Raw genomic sequence first — 23,661 nt, 5'->3', positions numbered from 1 at the left:
TTGGTTATTTATATCACATGGCCATAAAATAACAAACTAAGATTAAATTAGAATGTCTTACTCTCCTATAGAATATTGAAGAAGTTTGCAAGTTCCTTTGATTTCTGCATTATGAAGGTAGGAAAATGGACAAAACAGGCTATTGATAAAGGAACCTAAATCTCTTCTTTAGGCAACAGATTCCAGTTAATAATTACTGCAAAATTACTATAGCCTAATAACAGCCTTATAGCTGCATAACACTGAGTTAGTTACTATCATCTGTGACCTGAGGTCTTAACAGACACTAAGTAGTACTATATAGTTGGCCAGTACAGTATTATTAGAAATCTAAAGGGAAAAATCAAGGAGAGAAGAAAAAATTCAGAGTTTGCAAATAGAGAAAAGAGGTTCATTCATAGGGTTCTTCTGACTTCTCTAATAAATTCACATCCCAAAGTGTATTGGCCCTCGTGGTGTCACCAGGAAGTTATTTGCAAAGTTCCCTTCACAGCGGCTCAATCTCACATAGAAAAAGGGAATTTAATGATCTGTAGATATGCAAGATATACAGGTAAGAGTGATTCTAAAATTCCCTGTTCCTGGCTGACTGCTGATGAAATAAAGTCTCTTTGATACAAGCCCCAAGTTCTCCTGCTGAGAAGACTCATTTAAATTTAACTTGTGATGCCAGCATAGACCTTTCAGTTACATCTGGTACTTTATTATAACCTCTGAATCTTTGCTTCACCTTTGCTGGCATGAAAGGCAGACAGACAAATGCATAAAGTATTCTCATTTCTGTACTACCTGTCTATATGTGTCCATAAATTTCACTGACCATATACTCGGGGTTCTTGGTAAAGTATCTCTGTCCAAACAAGCCTAATCTAACTGTGAAGTCAGCACTGCTTCAAGCACAAATGTCACCTTAAGTAAAAATCTATTCGTGCTAACAAACAGTGGAAAATTTATCCAAAATATTAATTGCTGAGTTTTATGTAAGATTTTGATTTATCCATGAAATCTGAATAGGACTGAGTGCCACAGCACTCCAGACTTTTAATCAGGTTTGGCTCAGGAAACATTTATTCCCCTTTGTCCATACCTTTAAAAGTGATCTGAGCTGCCACTCGGTTGTCAAGTGCCCAGACATGATGGTGGTTTATACACAACTGCCTATTCTCTGAGAACATAAATCAGCAGCAATTTTTTTGATATTTCTCTCTCTGTACACATGCAGTGTTCAAGAACATTATCTGAGGAACTCCCTGGAGCTGCTTTCCACATGTGAGTATGTCAGCTTTTCCCCTCAAGCAGAGCTACTCCTTCCCTGCAGCACCACCTGAACCATGCCTGTTAAAAACTGTCACTCCCATGTAACAAAATCCCAGCTAAAATTCATGTGCAAGATGTAATCTCAGCAAGCCCCTTGGAATCATCTCTGACATGAGTAAAAGCCTGCATTCTTCCTAGGGAAGGAATCAATACGATAACAGTGTCTCAGATGGATGTCTAATCTGTGCACATGAGAACCTGCCAGGAGAACACTCAGTCACAGTGTAAGATTAAACCACCTTTATAATCTGTCATTAGAATGAGGAGGGATTCATTCATTTTCCAAAGCTTCTCTTAGACTCTCAGTTAAACCTTTCACATTTTCATGCCTGTATAGAAACTCAGAAACAGATTACATTGCAGAAAGCAAATTTAAAAATTCAATTTTGTCCACAAATTCCTGTTTAGCTTTGTCTCCAAAAATCTACTTCCATTCATATCATTCCTTGAGGACAAGTATATAAGGTTCAGCCACTAAAACAAGATATCAAGAGCTCAATTATCTTTAAATTGTGACAATTTTTCTTTTAAATTAAGAAACACATATCTGTAAATACAACAGTCACCTTTGTGCATTAATACTGATCATATGTCCAAGGAATTATTGACAGTATTACAGAAAACATTATATCTCCAAGACAAACTTCAAATCAGGAATCCAGTTATCAGCTTTATTTTAATGCAGGCTATTTAAAGTTCCACATGAAAGAGCATAAACCAACAAAATAGCCAACCATATCTTTAATCACTGAAAAGCAAGTATTTCCAAGAAAATACATGTGCAGCTCAATGTAACCAAAGATATTATTTCATAAGGTCTTCTGCAACGATTTTTTTCAAATTTTACATTAGAAAATCGTTTGCACTGACATTTTTTCTCACTGCTGTTCTTTAAAAGTAAAGAATTTATGCCTCAAAAACTACCTCCTGGGAAGCAGATTATCTCTACATTGTCTCCCCGTGGGAACAGGAGAGGTTACCAGCTCAGAATTAAAGAAAGACAAGTCAGTGGCTAAAAAAAGGCTTTCTAGAGGAATTAAATACAAGCTAATTCTGACAGCTCTGCTAATCAATTGATTAATCATCTTCAGAAACAATATTAGAGCATATGAGAGTAGTTTATCTTTGTAACATCTGTCATCCAGATGGGTATCCACCCACTCTTTAAACCAACTGTATACAAACCAAGACACTTCAAGCCACACCTAATTTTGAGTAAAATCAACAAAAATTAAATAAAACTATCAATGTGATTGAATAGCTTATGAAAAAAAATTAAAACATACTGACTCCAGCAAAAAATACAAGGCCAACTTTTAAGTGAAGCAGAATATCAAGAAAATGACTGCCTTAGTTAGATTTGACTCTAAAGAGCAATACTTTCATGAAATATGTGAAGACAAACTGAAAATGGTGACACATCCAATATGACAAACAACCCAAACATACCTTTTTGTCAGAAACAGTATCATCATTATGATTTCACAATCAGTAAAGCAACATATTGACATAAAAAGAAGCTGGCTTGAATTCTCCAATGATCAGACCAGAACAGCAGTAACCAGGCTACGTGTCTCTCATCTCATACATCCTTCACAGCACTGTGCAACCCTGGTGCTGCTTTACCATCACTCAGCCTAAATAGGCAGCATTTTTTGACTCACTAGGAAGCATCAAACTTTTCTCTTTACCTGTGACTCTTGTAGTCAGCACAGTACACACACAGTGCTCCCTAGAACACAATTTGGAATTTTCCCACAAGGACATGGGCTGCTGTAGGTAAATAAGCGTGGAGCTCTAATCCCCCAGAAATATTCTTCCCCCAAAAAACTATCCATGTCTTCTTCTAGCACAAAATGCCAACCTCAGATTCTCTCTGAGCCAAAGATCTCTGTAACATAAGGTAACTTCTTGCTTTTATTAAAATATTAACTTACACCTGAATGTTTGACCAGCAGAAGCAGCCCAGCTTTGCAACCTGATGAACATCTCCGGACAACTTGTGTCTCTACTGTCACAAAATTTTGTCTCCCTAAGGCAAGAAATCCTTGAAATCCTGCATTAAATTTTGCATTCATTATGGAACCACAGTTTGTGAGCATTAACCTTAAGAATTACATAAATTCCTGTTCCAGTAAGAAGACAGAAATCAGTAACTTGCTGAAAGAACAAATTGTTGTCATTCACTCCACCTAGGGGGAATTCCAACAGAACAGGGACCAGTTCACAGTCTGCAGTCTGTGCAGCTGTATCAATTCCTAAATAAAATCCAACAGGATGCTTTTTCTAAATCCTAAAATCAACAGTGTATCATTTTCCTCTAAGGATCCCTGTTATAACTTATCCATGATATATAAGGTTTCTTGTATTGACACACATCTGCTTCTAAGTTTTTTATCAGTCACTCCTCCATACTGTGCACTTTGTTAAGTCATCAAAACTCCCTGATTTGTGTTTCAAAGGAAGCACCACACTGCTTAAAAATTATGCTGAATGATGAACATCATAGACGATCCTCTTAGAATGAACATATGCCTTTTTGATTCCATGGACTTTTATCTTCATAGTTTAAGACACAAATATCTTTGACCAGGGAAAAAGCAAATAGAGGGAAAGCAAATGAACGTGATATCAATGCTACTGAGAATAACTATTTTTTTAAAAGCACCGCTATTATTTACAGCTTGGAAAATAAAAACCAGAGACCAACTGAGGTGTCAGTTTTTTAATTCGCAGTATGGCAAAATGATTTCCAGGTGTCAACCCAAGAATGCATCTGACGGGCTGGATTCAGAAATCAGGTGGGAATTTTTGCAAACTGTTTTCAGAAATTGAGATGGATTACTTTATCCCCGTGAACTCCCACCAGAAGATGCTGTCCAGCCGTAAATGCAATGAGGAGTTGAAAATGGAACCTTTCAAGACTAGGGTCACACCTTGGAGCAAAGAAGGGACAAGGGCCTAAACTGGGTGGCAAAGTTACATACACAGAATTTCAAAATGAAATTTCAACCTCAAATTCTAACACTGACTCAGCTTTGGAAATAGCTAACAAAATAGATATTTCTTAATACAAGGTATGAATGCTATCAGTAATATTGGGGATTGCTTTTTACACTAAAATATGCAAAAAAAAAAAAAAAAAAAGGAGGGGGGATTTTTTTTACTCACTTGGATAGAAATAAAATGTAATTAAAAAACTTGAGACCTTCTTTCCACCATCCACCAATGGATTTAGGTACTCAGCCTAGCAATCTCCTTTCAATATTTTTAATTATTGCTATTATTTAATATTGAAATTTGAAAGAGAATTAATTTTTATTGAAGAAGATTCAAACTAATTCAGATTTAATTTTTGTTTAAGAAAACAAAAAGGGGCACTCTTGCCATCTTAGCCCCCCCACCTGGTAAATAAATAAATAAATAGTATTTTTATGTTCATGGCAAGTTGCCAAAGCTTAAATTGGCCTCCTTGAGGGGCTGATAGAGCTGTTTAGTCACTACCACTTTGTTTGAAAAACTGAATGAAAACCAGGGAGGCTAAAAATGTCTTGGTTTACATTCACTAATACATAAGAGAAAAGAAAGAGTGATAATGGATATAGTGAGGGTAGCTATGCCTAAATACTTTAGAGTCAGACTCCTTAAAAACAATGTAGGAGAGAAAAAAGAGTTTAAAAAATCTCATTGTTCTAATTGGTTTCCATGGGGCTAACTGGTTGGAAGTGACACTGGAGCTTCTCAAAAATGAACTACAGTCTTATTAAAATTTTAAAGGACTTTAAAAAAAAAACACAATTTCTTTATTTCATCCAAATTTATTGTAAATTTTTTGCTCTCCTATAATAACCTCACAGTACTTCAGCAAACAACTCAGGATTTTCCCACTATGGGTGCTCTAGTTCACTCCATCTTTTCATTCCCCTTAAAGCCTCTGCATAATATAAAGTTATTAAATGATAACAGGCTCTGGGAGCCCCAGAAAGGAGCAGAAGGAAGAGCCTAGAGTAGAATGCTTGCTTCAGATTTGTTGTTTACTCTGTGCAGCTACTCCCATTTTGAAGTGTACTGCAAATTTAAAATAACAAAAAGTTAAATTCTTATTTTAATTGCAATGCAAAGATTAGAAACAGATCATCATGGAGAGAAACTAAACCCTACTGAAAACAAGTTTGTGGGTTTTGTTTTTTTTAACTTTGTTGGCAACTGAATATAAATTTTTGTTATTTTGAAAATGTTTTGAAGAGCTGAATTAAAGCTGAAACACAATTTCTAATGCAGCAAAACCTGTTCTAAAGATGAACTGAAAAATGTACTGGTTCAATGTCATGGCAAGAAAATTTGGCAATAGTACATATTTTTGAAGTAATTAAAAAGCTGGAAGATTAGTTTCTCACCCAATGTATTGTGTGGAAATATACCTCACCAGACCCATTTATTCTTAATGCAATTTAAATGACATACAGTAGATTTAAGCAGACACTAGAAGCAGTACTCCATTTTTAAGAGAATGTCATTCATCATTGCACATAACCACAACCCAAATGAGATCAGAAGAAACCAGATCTGACCATTTTTTCAGCCCTACTTTAATCCTAAAAAATCCGACAGAGCACTTGAGGAGTATATCACAAAGAGATTATTTGCCAACTCTACTTCGAAGTATTTAAAATTAAGAGACAGAAAGTTTCCTGTAAATTTTCATGTTCCTTATCTCCATTAGTATTTGACATCAGTAAGGCTTACTTCCTATTGTGCAGGATACAGAAGCAATCTTGCTATAAGTAATTGTTAATTACAAGTATCACAAAGTACAATATGATCTGTGAAAAAGGGCTCCTTGGCAGCAACTGTGAAAAATGAACCAAGGTATTTGAGAATTAATCTGCTGCTGAATGTGGTCCTACAAGTGCAGCTTTGGAAATGAAGATAAAAGAAGCTACTGCTGGCCAACCACAAATCACTTCAAATACCAAAAATAAAAAGAAAAAAAAAGACCAATAAATCATCAGAAAGGCAAATCATAATCATAATGAATGACAAGAAAAAATCCTACAGAATTACTACCAAGGGTCAGGTGAGTCCTCTTATTCCATGCCTTTTATTTTACAATGACACAGGTGTATTTTGTCTCAAGAAGCAGAGCTACTTGAAGAAAAATTTCTTGAGATTTACATGACTTGCAAGATTTTAATTTAAGTCAAGTACAAAGCTCAGTTTCAGCATCCCTTATTAGTAGCCATGTTACAAAGACCAGCAAATTGGGAGGTAAAGCTGCTTTAGCAGTGATGCTTATCTGACTTCAACACATCTTTCTTCATGTTTCAATCAAAGAACAGCTGCTGTCAACCTCCTGAGAAAACAGTGATAGCAGAACATGGAGCCAGCCTTAAAACCTGCTAACACAGGATCCTTTGTGGAAAGTTTTCCTCTGTTGTGGAAATAACTCATCTGCCCTTAAATTTCACATACAGCAAAGCTTGTGAACGAGGTGAAAGGATGGAGGCAGCTGGAGCACTCTTTCAAAGCCTTGTGCTCCCTTTTCCAGAAGGGCTGCTTGGATCCAAGACCTTGTTCTCCAGCTGCTGCACCTTGATCTCCAGATAACCACAGGGATGCTCTCTAAGCAGCCAGCCCATCAGAATGATCACAAACCACTAAATCCATCAGTGCCCCATCAAAAACCTTTAAGACAAACACATGGTGTGTCTTAATATTGACAATAGTATTCGCAAAAAAGTTATTTTTTAAATAAACTATTAAACTGCTATCTGGTGTTTCTTTGTTTTGACTGACAACAGTTTTGTGAGTTTGGGGACTTTTTAATAGGTGTAGAAATTAATTCTACTGTTCAGTGAACTATTTGAAGAAACATGTTCCCTCAGGAAAAATATTTAAATCCTAGTGGTTTCAGTAAAAATAATATTCTAGATCAAATGTAGTAGTGAAAAGAAATTACTTAAAGGTAGAACAGTGAATTAAGACATCATGTCCCAGAAAAAGGAGGGAATTCCTTGCACTTGCTACCTTTAACAAGGGTCACCTGTCGTTTTTTATTTGGTGCAGACTAGAAGAAAGTGAAAGTTTTGTAAACAGAGCAATTCGATTAATCTTATTTTATTCAGTTTTTATATGAATGAGATCTGTGTACTTTTTAAAACATAGTCACACATTTTCTTTAATACATGCAAAATATGAAAGTCCTCAAAAGTTTTACAAAATTTACAGCTAAGGAATGATTTTATTTTGGAGGCTGAGTACCATTCTCCTCTCAAAGGAAGACAGGGAAAATTAAAAGTGAAAATCCTTCTAGGATTTCACCTAATTCCTATAACTTCCAGGAAATAACTGCTAATACATAAAATCTCCAAAGATTTAAACAACAAACTCCAAGGACTTACCTATCGACCTTCAACCTAAAATAACTTTTACTGTATATTGACCTTCCTCATACAGTTGTTTCTTTGCCTTGATAAATAAAAGAGAATATTAAGCATGCTGCATACTGTACCTCAGTTAACACAAAAAATCCGCATGAAGAAGCGTGTGTAAGGAACACCTCAGACCTGGATGTGCTCACTTTGCCAGTTGCTAACCACTTTGGTAAGTAAAACTTCCTGCCAATATGAACAGCTCCATCCTTTGGGAGGGAAACCTGGCGTGCTGTGCCTCATCCCCCTGGCCCTCACACCACACAGGCAGCTAGAGGGACACTGAGCAGCACCTATTCCAGCACACACGTGTTCTGCCTGAACCCTGGGGAACAGCAGCTGGGGCATTGCTCCTGAGTGTGTCCTTTATAAGCCCTTCCTTCTTTCCCTGCCTCACAGAGGATGCTACTGGTCAAGCTGGTCTGACAAAATAATAAACACTATCTGACTATGCCTGCAAAGAAACATGCAACCCACACAGCTCAAAATGCAAATCAAACAGGATGGGTCAATGCCAGATGGATTTGCATTCATGTGGGTTCAGCTCAGGTATGAGTGATTGGAATGATTGACTCTGAAAGCTTCCAGTCACTCTGGGTAAATAAGGATGCAGAAAAAAATTGGCACCACTGCTCAGTCTCTGGTAGAAGAGTCAAGCCAACTGGCCAAAGGAATTTTGATCTGGACTTCCTTTAATATGTTGGGAAAATAAAATAGTCCATTAAAAATATATCTTAATCCCTAAAGAAAGAGCCCTGACACACATTCTTTCAATCTCTTGATATATTTATTTTTCAGTGTATGTCAAATTTTCAAGCTTTCAGAAAATAAAATAATTAGGAAATTGCTAATCTAATTAGTACAATATATTTACAACTTGGGCTTAGAGTTGCTCGCAAACGTAAAATAAACCAACAAAACATAGCATACACATCCAGGCAATTAATGAGTTCTCTCTGAAGTTGTAAATAGGAAGCAAATGCAAATGTCCCCTTTAGAACCAGGAAGTCATACCAGAAGGCGTCATGTAATTTTTGAAATACTGTTTTAAATAAGCAGATTGACCAGTTGATTAATTTCCAGTGATGATACTGCAGGTATCTTGGGGTTTTTTAGCTCAATGGCCATACTGTAATTTATTGAGTGCTAGATAACCTACCAGATTCCTAGCTGGAAACTCAATAAACAGCACTGTCCTAACCACAAAACCAAAATAGCTGAGTTTATACTTTTAAGACTCCTGCACAACAAGCTGCCTTTTCACTAAGTGGCAAACCCTTGGGAGACACTACAGACCCGATCTGGAATCTGGTAGAGCTGATTTCTGCCCAGACATAAAGACAGCTTAAATTTGGTGAATCAAACCCACTCACAGTTTTTTAGCACTGGGAATTCTTTGATGATGTATGGGCATTTTGGTCATGTTCTTTACCATGATACAGCTCTTATACCACAGTAATGCAAATAGTGCACAATTCTAAGAAAATCAGAAGAAAAGGGAAATTTAGTAGATGTCAAATGGCAAAAAAGCAGCTATCAAAAGAGTATATAGGTTCTTACACAAGTGTGAGATCCCTTCATCTGCTCTCAACGACAGTTTGTAAAAAACAACATTATAATAAATGTACATCTACATGTCATAGTAATTTAAGGAAATCATATTTTCGAATATAGACATAAAATTATGTACACCAAACATATTAATGCTTAACTTGCACACTTGGATACATTTTTTCAATCTGCATGTGTGTAATGACCTTTGTTCAGAAAAGGGCACAAAAAAGCATTTGGACATGTAAGCCTTGGTGCATTACATCATACTGCACTCCAGTTTCACATTGAGATTTTTTATGACATGTTAATTTTGTTTTAAAATGGAATTCCTTCTGCTAAACTTGTAAAGCTTTTGATTATTGACTCCTAGCACAGAGATTTCACATTGTAAAGTTATTTAAACTAGGTGCACACCCTACAGATTAGTAAGTGCCAAATTCTTCCATTGTTTCCAAATTTTTGTCCTGCTTTGGATATCATACAGGCTGTCCTATATAATATAACGTTGTCTCTGCCAGAAATTGCTAAAGTGAGAACAAGTGTTCAAGACTCATTTCAGCAGTTGCCTTGGAAATTGGCAATAAAGATCCAAAATTCTTTCTCTACCACACACCCAAAGTTTTGAGCCATTCCCGATTTCATAGGAGAAAATTTATATTGTGCACTCTGTATTCACAGATTCTTTCTAAAATCCCCTCTTCGTGTTCTACAGGAAAACAGACAAGCAGAAACTCGGATGCATCCACTTGTTTGGAGGGAGAACAGTAAGATAGATTCCTATGACTAAAGTACACGTGGAGTGGACTTGAAAGTCTGCCAAGGAGCAGCCCTTGACTGTCTTTGTAGAATGAAGAGTCCAGCAGACAAAGCCCTGGCTCTTAGAAATGAAAACCAGAGTGTTAGTGATGCTCCATCCACACAGAGGGAAAAAGTAATTTACTTTATCTTCTATACAATTTCCTACATCATTCCTGCTCACGCCTGAGCTCCTGAAAAGTATTTATATTTGTTAAACTCTGTGAAGACCTTTCAAACTTTTTATTCTACCAAGTGGAAAATGGAAGATAGGGTATTACTAACCTTGAAAAGTTGAGGGGTTTAATTCAAAAACTCATTAAGTAATAACAGTGAATCTCTAACTATATTATATATTTTATGTTCTATATCTAACTGTATTGTACATGTGTGTTTCTAAATCCATTATATATGTCAGAATTCTTCGTCCATTAATGGATGATTCTTGAAAAAAAATAAATTCAAAACCTAAAAGCAGCCTGGCTATCTTTTTGAATTTAGACGTCTGACAAGAAAAATCAGGCAAGATGTTTTTCCAGTATAGTTTCAGTTAGACATGGAGAACAAAAGAACATGTTTTTAGTCATTCCTAAAGGCTGTAGAACTTCTGCAAGAATTGACAAAGTGTCACAATGAAAGAAAAAAAAAAGTTCTCTCTGCTCACATGATATTGGTAGCTCACAAAAGCAAATAACATCTGAAACAAATAATATCTGTGACAATACTATTGGTTTAACAGTTTGTTGTAGATTTTTTTACTTAGAATTTGACCTGTTCTTTAGCTACCTTTTTTTTCCAATGCTCTATTCTGTGTGTGATTGAAGGTCATTTAATTCACTGTGCCAATTATGACTATTTCTTACTGTCCACATACTTTTTGTCATGCTTTATTGTAGTAATGTAATCAATATAAATTGTCTAAATCAATTGGAAGAGCCTTTCAGAAGATTTGTCTTTGGGATTGTAAGATGCTGTATATGCTACATCTTCATCCATACTAAATCCTAGGCAGTTTGTTTTGTACCAAACCTCTCGTGTAGTGACTCACCTAGAGTAGCAGACAGTTTATATGTGTTAGTTATTATCTTTAACAACGAATAAAACAACTTTTCTATTCTGAAAGTCAGTTTTCTAAAGGGGCTTTAACATTCACTGCCTGAAGCAAACACCAAAACAAAAGCTGCTTTAGCAACACACAGACAAAACAAAGGCAGAAGGAAAACCTCCTCCTCCTTTGTGTTGTAGACCTCACCACCCTCTCCTTTCCTGCTTTGAGGTTTCAGCTGCGTGCTGTTCATTTTACATACCTGCAAAAGCAAATTACAATCTGTGGTAATTTGACTATTCGGGGAATCTAACCAAATTATTTAAAACAGACTGTTAGAAAAGTTAAATTATGAAACAAGGAAACAGAAGCAAAAGGCAGATGATATATTTTGCATGCATTTCCTCGAGCTGATAACTAGATGCCTAAGGTGGCAATAGCCATGATTTTATTTGGGAGAAAAGAAGTTGGATATGGGGTAGGAATGCAGATTATGAAGCAAAGCCATAATAAATAAACTGTACTTTCAAGTGAGATTATCCAAAGGCGAGAGGGAAAGAACGCGAGAAAAGGAAAATAGGAAAAAATGGAAACAAAAGGAATTCAAAAGAATGGTAGAGAAAATCCACCAAAGAATAACTTGAAGAGTTGAAAGAAATTACGATTTTTTGCTCAGTCCTTTGTTGTTCTCCCAGTATCCTAATTCTACCCTAATGCTCTTAGCACACAGTTTACCTACCCCTCTCATTGGATGTAACCCAAATAACCTGTTTTGCCATTCACCTTTTCACTCCATCTCAGAAGTTCAATCCTGCCAAAACAAACTACACCCTGCCCTAGTGCTAAAACTAACCCAGTTCTCTCCAGCTCCTTCCTGCTTCCCCCTGCTGAACACACACTGGGGACAGCAGCCTGTCATTAATCACATATGACAATCACAGCTTTGGAGAGGGCTCTTTTCCTCAATCTGCAGCCCCAGAAAGTCAATTCCCAACTTCACAACCAAGCCCTTCCTTCTCACTCCGGTCTCACCAAGCCAAACCTTTCCTCTTCACTACTGGAATGAAAAAGCAGAAGAAGAAAGCCAGCATATTATTTAGCCAAAATTGCTAAATCTTGATCCAAGTACAACTGTATAGCTTTTTGATGAAGTTTCAGCTCCTTTATAAGAATGGACAAACCAAAAAGAAATTACAAGGCAGGAAGAATATTTTCTGTCACCTCATCATGCTTCATTTCAGTTCCTGGGAACAGCAGTGTCTTCCTGCAGTAATTTCAATTCAAGGACCACTACCTCATACAGGCTGTACTGTTGTCACAGGCATTGAAACATTTAGTAATTTCCCAGAATGCACATAATTCTTCAGGACATTAATTACCACTAAGATTTAAAAGATCATCTACTACCAGAAACTACATCTTATTATGTTATTAATATGGTGGCCCTAGTGACTAAACGAGCAAAATAAATCAAAAAGTCAAACACCAAAACCAAGCAAAAAAACCCAAATAATATAGAGGAATGAAAAATTTTAAAATTAAAATGCAGATTTAATATATTGTAATATATATTTGAACACATCTCATATTAAAAAAGCACCAGTTGTCACAAGACACTTGGGTACTTCCTGTTTGTGGTTTAAAACTCTTTTTCCCTCCCCCAACATTTTCATTCAGTATTTCAAAGCAGCATCTGGGTGAAATATGCTCTAAATATGGTGATTTATTTATTGCCTGCAACAATACTTGGCAATGGGAATATGCGTGCAACAACCCCAGACAAGGCTTACAAAGACACTGAGAAAAGCAAGCTCTTGTAAAAGACAATTAGTCTGCTGATGGGGCGGGCAGGCAGCAACATGCATTTTGAATGACATGTCTAAGTTTCAACAGCAGCTTGCAGGAAACATTTACATTTGAAAAATCCCTACTTTGACCTCTTTTTCCCCAGTTTGCTTGCTGGCAGGTAGGAGTACATGACAAATGAACCTAATTGAAGTGGGCTGGATGCCAGACTGCCTGTTAAAAAAGAGCACCTGATCGTGCTTTAGGTGAGAGGTCAGTGACACTGAACACCAGCAGGTGTAATAACAACCGCAGGCTTTCTGTAAAGGAAATGCAAACAAGAATTGAGCCCTGGGCTGTTCGGGACGGAGCCGACCTGCTCAGGGTCTGTGTGACTGGCAGCCGGGGCTGAGCTCGGGATCGGTGATGTTGTGTCACAACTTATTGCGACATGGCTTGGAGCAGTGTGCCACGAAATAGGGAGTCGGGAGCTAAAATCATGAAGCAACATAAAACTGGGCACTGAAGGAGAAAGCAGTTTTTCTACTTTAAAAAAAAAATGCCCCCAAAGACACAGAACAAATCGTTCTGATGTTCAGCACCTGTTTTTACCTTGCCACAGAGCCTCTATGTCAGCATTTAAAAACTACACTGCTGGAACTACCAGACTATCAGTCTTGAAACACGACAAGAGAGCATCTTGTTCTTTCAAACACTGCACACTTCAACCACCACTTCTTCTGGGAAGAATATAGAAAAACAATATGTAAATAACATTTTAAACCATTGTTATTCTATCTTACTAAATTACATTATTTTGTCAAACACCCCTCCTGAGACTTGGAGGTTTTATATTCCAACTATTGCTTTTGATTTAAGGAAAAGTGATTGGCTGATGAAAAATATTTTTCTTATATTGAAGCTTGCTAAAATTGCATTATAATACCAAGAGCAAGGCAAACAATTTGGACCAACCACAGTGCAGTCTTGCAACAAAGCCAATAACCAGTGCAGCTTCTAGAGATTTGGGAGCTTTATTTTCTAGAATACCGCATCCACACTTGGGTTTTGGGGTTTTTTATATTTTTTTTAATATTTTTTAAACATTTTTGAATATTTTTTGAATCATTTTTGACTTTAGATTTATATATTTCATGTTGTTTTAGAATTTGGCAATGGATCTCTGTCCATTTCAAAAATTCCATCATGGTATTAAAAGAATGTAAGAGTTCTTGGGCAACAGGATAAATACTTTAATTAGTGTTTGCAGGATCCTAGTAAAAACCATGTGTGTCATATGTATACCTACACTTGATCTCATATGATAAAATTATGGAAAAAAATATTGGGCTTTGTAATTAGCTGAGTGGTCTCTGAATGATGCTATGTGGTAGATGCTGCTTGGTGAGACAGTTTTGATTTTCTTCCACAAAAAAAAAATCTATACTACAATTAATACATTTTTTCTTAAGATGATGTTCAAGTGAGGCAATTCAAGTGAGGCCACTTATTAAAATGATTCATTGATGAGCTTTTTCTATCATACCTGGAGTAGAATACAGTAAAGGTGTGTTATATTTAGATTTTGGTCACTGCATTCTGATTTATACTGTAGAGAGTCAAAATATGAAAATGAGAGCAGCATAGAAACATTGTCTCTAAAAGTTCTGGTGTGAAATCTTGTCCTCAAAAAGTCAACGGGACAATGACAGAGTTTACTGACATCAATGTGTTGCTTGTAAAACCTCCAGGACAGTGGAAGCTTCATGTGCTACATTCTTCCTCTTCAACAAACATGTATTTTGCACTTAATAAATAAAATATGATGAAACCACAAGAAAATAAAGATTTCTAAACCCAGTATTGTAGTTTCAGAAAAAAAAAAAATTTAAACACCCACTGTCATTTCTTCTGAAGTCAAAACAGTCTGTGGCTTTCAGATCTTCCAGCTGGTCAAGTCAGTTTCTGAGCCGCTTTTATGTATAAAACCATGTACCACCACACCCTGCAGGGCTGTTGCACCATACTCCAACTTCATGGTGCAGTTGACTATTAATGAATTTTTCCAAATATAGAATGAAATAAAATGTAACCACTTACATGTGGAAAGAGCAGGGTTTTTTTATCTGAAAATAAAAATGCAGTTTCATAAGGTGCTTAGCAATTCTTCCTTTAGAGAAGTTCCTGTTCTAAGACAATTTAGTGGCACTTAGATGCATCAGATCACATAAAACCATGAATGCACAAAGACAGCACTTGAAATATTTCTAACATCAGTTACTGACTGAAGTTTGCTTTATGGGTGCTAAGAAGATACTCAGCTTTGTCCCTCCACCCATTTAGGGGAGAATGTATTTATGTGTTAATCACCTGCTGGGTGGTGGTGGGGAATCTATCCTTTGATCAAAGGTGACATACTGGTTTTACTTTACATCCCGTCTCTCTCGTTCTCAACCAGCCCATAGCTGGAGGGATGAATTTCAGGATTTTTCTTTATTCCAAGTATTCTGTTACTGGCTGCATACCACCACTCAAGGCATCAGGGCTAAAACCAAACACTCTTTGTGGTCCACCCATATGACAGACTTCAAAATGGAAACAATATTTAAGTTAAACCTGTAAGATCAAGTTCGCTGAAACCCTGCAACGCATGAAGCTTTTGAACACTTCACCATCAGATCAAAGTTTGACAGACAGACTCAAGGAGAGAATCAGTACATTTAAACCTATCAATCCTCAAGGAAAAACAGAGCACATTGGTAAAAGTAGAGTTGACAGTAGTCATTTTGTTTTGGTGCTAACAGCAGTCAATATAGCCAGAGAGCTCATATTTTCTTCTCTGTACTGTACCTTTTTTCTGTGACTAGAGTTTTTTTCACTCAGCTTGTTTAAAGTACATTTTTGGAGCTACACTCCTTTTAAGAGGGAAAGACAGGGTAATTTTTCTTCTGAAGGATCACTTCCAGATAAAACTTTTCAAACTTCCTTCAAGCAATAAGACTGTATCTGTGGAGGATTCAAATACAAGTTCAGTAGTTTTAATACTAAGACCTCTCTTTCCCACAAAACCAAAAGAAAATGTATCCCATGACACTGCAATTTTTGAATGAAGTGTCTTCATTTCTTCTAATTAAAGATTAGAAAACTTACTAAGTAAAAGAGGTAAATGGAAAAAAGGAATTAGGACTGAGCTCTTTTCTCACTTGCAATCAGGTGAAGGCCTTTTTGGTCAACAGGTTCAATTCTAAGAACTATTACTACTAGCAGATATTTTTGAGAGTTATTAATTTTCCTAAAAATGAACAGCCATTCTAGTTTTAAATATGCTTCCACCTATTGATTACACAATGGAAATAGATTATAAGACTCAAGGTAAAGAGATTTGCAACACTGCAACTGCAAAATAGCTCTTTTCAATTGTAAAACAGTTAACAATACAGCAGTTTCTCATTGAAGTTTCTGCCACTGACTTTAGAAATTGAGCAAATTTACAAATGGAGAATAAGATCTCTTAGAAGATGAATTCTGTAACAGATGGATTAAAAGCTGAATGCGGTTTGGTAAAGAAGTCTGGTGAAGAAAAGCAGCTAACAAATTTCAGGCAGTTTTATAAGCTTTTAAAAATGTCCTATCATTCATAAATATTTTACAAATGAGTGCTGCAGGATCTACACAAATTTCTCAACAATTTTGTCAGTCTCAGACATAGTATGAGTGTGGGTAAGTTAAATAGGGTGGATAAGGAGTTATGTTTTCATTCAATCTAACCACAGATTTATATCACAGCTGCAACACAAAATAAGGCACACAAGAGAAATTAGAAACTTGGTAAAAACCCTTCTTTCAGCAGCATAACATTGAAGGCAAGAAACATTTATAATTTTTTTTGCCCTGCAATTAATGTGAGTAAAGATATAATACTCAATTACTTTACAAAAGCATCAAGGCAATCTTAGAGCACTTTCCATGCAAAAGGCTTGAACACAATTCACTCAGAATGTTGGAATCTGTTATTACTTACACAGGTATAAATTCCTATTGGCCTGTAGAACTGAAGTCAGACCTAAAGCCTCCAACTGCCATAATCAAAATCATCCTAGCTAACAGAATTCCTAAATCATTAGAAACTTACCTCAGTGTTTACATTTGACCCTCGCCATATTGTTGGAGCTAAAATGAATCCTCATGACCAGCTCAGGAGCAGGCCAGGGCAGCAGATGTGAGACACAACACAAAGAATGTGACTGTGCTGCTTTCATAGCTCCAGCAAACTCAAATTTAGGCCTCAGCTATATTGGGAACAGTAGCCATTTGTAAGCTTCCAGCTTTGTTTGAGATTTATCACCCAATTTCAAGGTCCTAGAACCATGTGTAACAAAAGCAATCATATTATTAATATAATTGGCTCAGAAGAAGCTTGTTGCGAGATCTATCAAAAAAAGGCCAACAAAAATAATTAGAATAACTTGTTTTCCTAAAATGTGACACAGATTTACTCTCCAAAATTATAGCTCCATGAAAAGTATCATTTATTACTGTTCTCCATGCTTGCATCTGGTAGAAATATCTCCAGCTACAAAATGAAAAAAAGAGTTTCTGATTCTGATTAGTTAAACAAGAAAACTGCACTGGATAAATTTAAATAATTTTAATAACTTGATTACCTCAATTGTTGCTATAGCCCTTGAAGATAAAGTGATTGCAGGAAGGGTCCTTTTGTTTTTAACTTGTGGATATAATTCTCTTCCAGACTAAGCTTTTCCACTTGAAGATGTTAGTGCCACTGGCTGCTCTCCCCAGCCATCAGCTGGATGTTACCAGGGCTCCTGGTGCTCCCTTATCCACAGCAGACCAGGACAACCAGGCTATCCTGACGAATGGGCACTCATCACTACTTAAGCTAACCTGGCTCAGCTGGCTTGAAGTTGATAAAGGACTGATTTCTTCTGCTGATGGATCTGGGGGGTTACAACCTCAGCAGAAAAACAGCAGCAAGTGGATAATGGTGGGTGGCAGTAATGTCCTCAGCTGGCACAGCTGCACGGCTTAGGCTGGGGACAGATTTCCTCATCCATTCAGGTGTGCTGTGGAAGGAACCCAGCTTCTCCTTCCTTTCCCCTAGGAGACTGTGACCTCCTCAAACCCTGCAGGAATGTTGTTCAAGTGAGTAGCTTGCTCATTTTAGTAAAATAACCTTCTAGTTTTAAATAAGGCTAGTATGTAAAGTAGTTTTTAGCTAGCTTGGCTGACTTTGGTAGAACTCAGAGCCAAGCTGAAGAAGAGCTCATGATCTGGCCAGCCAGATGTGCTGAAAGGCTCCTGGAGGGAACCAGTGAAATCATCACAGCTCTTCTGGAAAACAAACCTATACATATTTTCACTGGTAAATTGTCTGTAAAGCAAAGATATATTTGAAGATATGTTTCCATTATTGAAGGTGTGTGATCTGAAAACCTGCTTCCCTATAAAACCAGCGCCAGAATTTAGCCCTGGTTCATGCCTGAGAAGTTTTGGTTTTCTGAAATTCCTTTCACAGGGAATTTTCTGTAAACAAAAGACATGTTTTTGTAGCTGCAAATTTGTTTACATTCTTTCCCTAGGAGGCACTTCTTCTTGATGTCCCTCTGGTCTGACCAATGTTATTGAAGAGGTTGGTCTTTCCTTCACCAATGGAATTGGTCTGTTTAGAATACTGTATAAGGGAGACACATCTCAAAAATAAAGGAGTCATTTTCAGCCACAAAGTCAGAGTCTTTGTGTCATTGTGGTGTACAACAGCATCACCAGAAGAGCAGAAAGCATAAGAGAGAGGGTGCATGTGACTCCAAACTGGCTCCAGGCTTGTGGCTGGTGGGACTGGCTATCTGACAGCAGTCATCATCTCTCAGAGGTTTTCCTTGAGAAACCCAAGAGACAAATGTAATGACAACTGCTATTTCAATGATGTTAAGTAGGTCAGCACAGGGAGGTTTTCTTAGTTTTTTTCTTATTTTTAAAGTGGCATTATAGTGTTGTAACTAATAGAATATTAAAATAGATATTAGAAGATTATAATTAGGTACACATCTTCCATCTTTTGATTAACATTTTCTCCTGTATTTTTTCACAAACTTCCCAGAACAATTTATATAAATGTAGTTTATTCAAAATTGGGGTTTTTCATCTTTCAGCGTTCAATTGTAAAATCTTACATTCAAAAGTTTATGTCATATGACCTTCGATTAGGTCAGGAGGTATTTTTGCTTCCAAACAAACTGAGACCTTCCAATCAGAATGATCTGCAGACAGTCCCACAGTTATGTCCCTAATATTCACTAACAACTCCTTGAAACTGTTTTCAAGACAAATAAAATAATAATAATTTCACACATTCACACGATAATTTGTAGATGTGAAATCTAACACAATGCAATTCACCACTGAATTCATTCATATCTTTCGAGCAGATTTTTGCTACTTTTTTTCCCAATACATCAACCTAGCTTCCAATTTTAAATAACATCTAGATTATTTAATTACTTGTGTGATATCAGTAATTACCTACTCCAGTTTACAGCAACTCTAGCATTTCAAAACAAAGATGAAAGCTGTGAAAAGACATACAGCCTTTTCTCACTTTCTACGGTGTTTAAAGCTGCTCTGTTATGCTATTTATTTTTACTAGGCAAGATTATGAAAGAGCATGACTGATGATGGTAGACCCTGTGAATGTTGTCTTCAGACTGACTACATCAAAAGCTTTAAAGTTTAGTTCATCAGCTACATTTTCTCTTTTATTGCACACCTTCTGCACCTGCAGTGAAAAAGCTGAGGCCAAGGTTCAGGCAGAATGGCCTGACTAACACAGCTAAAATACAAGTGAGAGACAGAAAGTATTGAATTTATACAATTCATTTCCACAGTTACACATGAGGCCGGTTAGGAGCCCCATAAACACAATGTTTGAGATAAATGCCTGTCAAAGAACATCTAGTTCATATAACTAATTTTGAGAATACATTTGTGTAGATGCACAGATGCTTTTCTACCAGGAGTAGAGCAAGCTAAAGGAAGAAACTGCTCTGACTAAAAACTGAACAGTACTGAAATAAATAACAGGGCTTTCATTAACTCTAACAGTCCCAGGGTTTCAACTTCCAGCCATAACTCTCATGTCAAGTGACTGACATATTGCCACTATATAATTATTAAAAAATAACCAAATATGTACAGCTAAATAAATTCCTACTTTTAATGAAAACCTTCTGTCTTCAGCAGTGAGCAATTAATACCTTAAAATACTAGCAACAGTAATGAAATATTTAAGAATAAAAGAAAGGTAACTTCTTAACTAATATAAAATGTCCCAAGAAAAATAAAAGCTATAAGTGTCTTCCATTAATAATAAAAGTATTTTAACAGTATAGAGACTAGTCACAAATCTTTCCATGGTTTGGAAAACAAGCACAGCTTGGAAGGTTTCCCCTTCTGCTTAGAAAAAACTAAGTTACTGTAAAACAATAATCATGCCTAAAAACTCACAAATCCAAAATGCCCTTGGGCTCCAGTCAATGTAGCAACACCCATTTATCTAATTAAGCATAGATCTGATATTCACACACCCAATGACAAAATTAAAATGAACACTGCAAGCCATAATGCTCCTTTTTTTTCCCTTGCCTTGCATGTTCCTGATGCTCATGTCAAAGTTAGCATGTTTTTTTTTTCAAAAAGAGACCACACAAAAAAGAAAAAAGAAATTATTTACAAAAGTCATAACTTGAAATAATGAAAACAAAAAGCAGAACAATAGTTAATGTCTTTAATAGTTAATGTCTTTAAATATATCCTTATATAGTAACATGACCAAATTTTGTTTTGCTTCGTACTGCTGTTAGCAAGCACATCTTGGAAGAGAACTGCTCACCACATCTCAGCAAAGATAAATCTAGGCACTACATTTATTTTATAACACCTTCTCCTCCTTCTCCCTGAAGCATATGAAACATACTCAACAGTTTGAAGTGAACAGTGAATATTTGCCTGAGCAATATTTCTTCATTCACGTTGCAGACAATTTTTGTTTTGAAGGAGTTTCTTACTGAATGGCATTGATGCCTTCTGAAGAATGCCTACACAGTGTCTACTAAGGCCAAATTTTAAATTTACAGACCTTATGGGCTGCTCTTAAATCCAAATTTAGCAGTCTAGCTTTATGATGCTATTTTCAAAAGCACAAGACATCAGCTGCTGCCAGGCACAGGCTTCAGCTGCTGTGTCTCACGTGTGAAGGTAACCCTGTTCTGAGGAGGTGACAGACAATAATTTGTCCAAACATTCCTCAGCATCTTTTCAAACTTCCGACCCACTTCACATCTGACACAGAATGAAGCCTACAGTGCTGTACAAACAAAATACTGTACAAACAGGTTTTGTGCTGAGTTCTCTAACACACACATGTACAGCTTGTGGCAAAGTCTGAACTGTTTTTCCAGTGTCTGCTGCACTTAAGTGGTTGGAACTGGAAAGGGAAAACAAGCACTTGTGTTTTACCTGCACTCCTCAGCTCTGCCACAAAACATATTTTCTGAGGGTCACATGGCTTCAGTTACCCATGACAGATTGCTATATAGGCTTAATTCTTAAAACTTATCATCACCTCACGATTTTCTTTCCTTTTTTTCCCTCTGTAAGGGTGAGGAGAGGGGAAGAGATCCTGTTTCTAACTGGAGCACTGCAGCTACCCTGACTGCTAACGGGCTGGTCTCTAATATCTCCCTGAACACCTTCCCTGCTCCTTAAGGAGTACCCAGCTCTCTGCAACCTTACAACACTTTGTCATCCTGCCATGCTGCATCTCCTCCCATGTAGCAGCTGAGCATGAAGTGGTAAAGTTTAAAGAGACTTCACTTACTTTTAACAAACTATATTTTAAGCATAATTAGAGGGCCAGCCTGCACTCTCCTTAGTGAGGCAGAGTCCCACCTCATGGCCTCTGGAAAAGCTTTGATTGCACAAATCGATCATAACAATTAGTCTTGGAACAAAACAAGTTCAGAAGCTAAATGTTGTGGTACATCAGGCACTTTTTCTTTTTGGTAGAAAAAAAATCCTCTTAAAGAAAAATCAACTACAATTCAAAAGCATATAAACAATTTTACACTGCTATAATAAATGCTAAATAAATATTTCCTCAGTCTCTCGTCAGCCAGCTTTCAAATAATTGTATTCTTTATGCACAAGTTTTCTTAAACCAAATCAAATATGGTCTTGAGTCTCTAAAAGGGCAAAAATATGCTTTGGTTCATAAACATGTTCCATGTTGCAATGGAAATGCATTTTAAACCATATAACTACAAATTATGACAAATACACAGTCTAAAATAGTAAGATGAAGATTTTTTTTTCCTAAAACCCACAATCTTGCAGTTAAAATACTTGTAAAATTAAATTGTATCTATTCTGTTTTCCTCTCCAGCATAAAATATATTCCTCCTGTTCATTCTCATTAGGTCTCTTGTTTTCTTCATGTTCACAATTAGCTTTTGATAGATGTCTGCAGCAACAAAACAAATACTAGAAGCTTTTCTACATAAGATGGATATACGCCAAATTTAATTTAATTAATGTTGTGTTTTAATATACACAGTTGATTGAGAGATTTAAATTTCCTCAGCCATAGTACTTGTTATAAAAATCAGCAGAGAGTGTGAGAGGTAGAATGGTAAAATGCCAAAAGCAATATAATGTGTGGAAGCTTTAATAAGACAATACTTTTTGCTTATGTGAGTAGATTTTGCTCCTCTGAACAGGCCAAAATTATTTATTGTGGTAAATAAAATTGTTCCTGCAAGAAGTAGTGAGCAACATTTTCTAAAAGCAATCCACAAAAGCCTGGTGTCCTGAGCAATGTTGAGAACATGGTGATTCTGGGCTACAAATTACCCACAGCTTCAAAGCCAAGCCCCAAAACAGTAGATAGGCATCACCCAATACCTGATACACCATGACAATACAGTATTTACGCATAATTCGAGAGACAAACAATAAAAGCTCCACTTTGTAGTCTTGAATATCACAAGCAAATTATCATATGGATGTTACTCCATGATAATATTTCAGGCAAAGAGCATGTATTGCACCAAGGGATTGTACTTCCCTTATTAGACATCTGCTATTTGTTTTAAATTTTCACTAAAACATTTTAGCTTAAGAGTTAATCTCAAGTTTTTCCATGCATATCATAAATTCTCCTCTAGTAAAACTGCGTGTTTAATCTGTGGCAAAATTTCTCAAGTATCAGACTTTGATACACATTCTGCAAAGATATTACAGTGCTCGTACTGTATTTTAGATTTTAGAGATGATATAGCAAATTAATACTAGTTTAAAGAACTTACCTACTGAAAAAAAGAAAATTGTTTAGACAGATACAAATAGATGTCTTTTAAAGTTCTGTACCCACCTACCTTTCGCCACAATAAGCTATGAAAAAACCTAATCAACTAGATCATTAAACCATTAGACACAGTTTCTCATTTTTCACTGCATATGAGAAAACATCCTGACTGCATTCACAAACACACTTGTCAAGAAATACACAGCTCCATGCAGTGTAAAAGAAAGCATAACAATTAGGCTACAACTTGAAAAAGAGAGAAAAGAGTTTCTCACCCCTCAAAACAAAACTGGAACTTTGGTTTATAGGAACGGCTATGCCCATATACCCTCCTCATCATCCTGTGTGCCAGACAT

At 36.4% G+C, this 23,661-nt stretch overlaps 1 protein-coding gene across 1 annotated transcript in view; it reads right to left on the bottom strand.

Annotated features, from left to right (window-relative positions):
* ERC2 (ELKS/RAB6-interacting/CAST family member 2) overlaps window positions 1-23,661 on the bottom strand; it is a 420,204-nt gene that overhangs the window by 85,583 nt on the left and 310,960 nt on the right. The window contains exon 17 of the mRNA XM_066326741.1: window positions 23,581-23,646. Coding sequence (XP_066182838.1) covers window positions 23,620-23,646 — 27 coding nt within the window. The 3' untranslated portion in view covers window positions 23,581-23,619. The remainder of the gene's footprint in view (window positions 1-23,580; window positions 23,647-23,661) is intronic.

This window comes from Sylvia atricapilla, chromosome 11, assembly GCF_009819655.1.
Source record: "Sylvia atricapilla isolate bSylAtr1 chromosome 11, bSylAtr1.pri, whole genome shotgun sequence".
Taxonomy (NCBI): domain Eukaryota; kingdom Metazoa; phylum Chordata; class Aves; order Passeriformes; family Sylviidae; genus Sylvia; species Sylvia atricapilla.
Note: the sequence above shows the minus strand (reverse complement) of the source record. Positions and strands in the feature narration are given on the sequence as shown.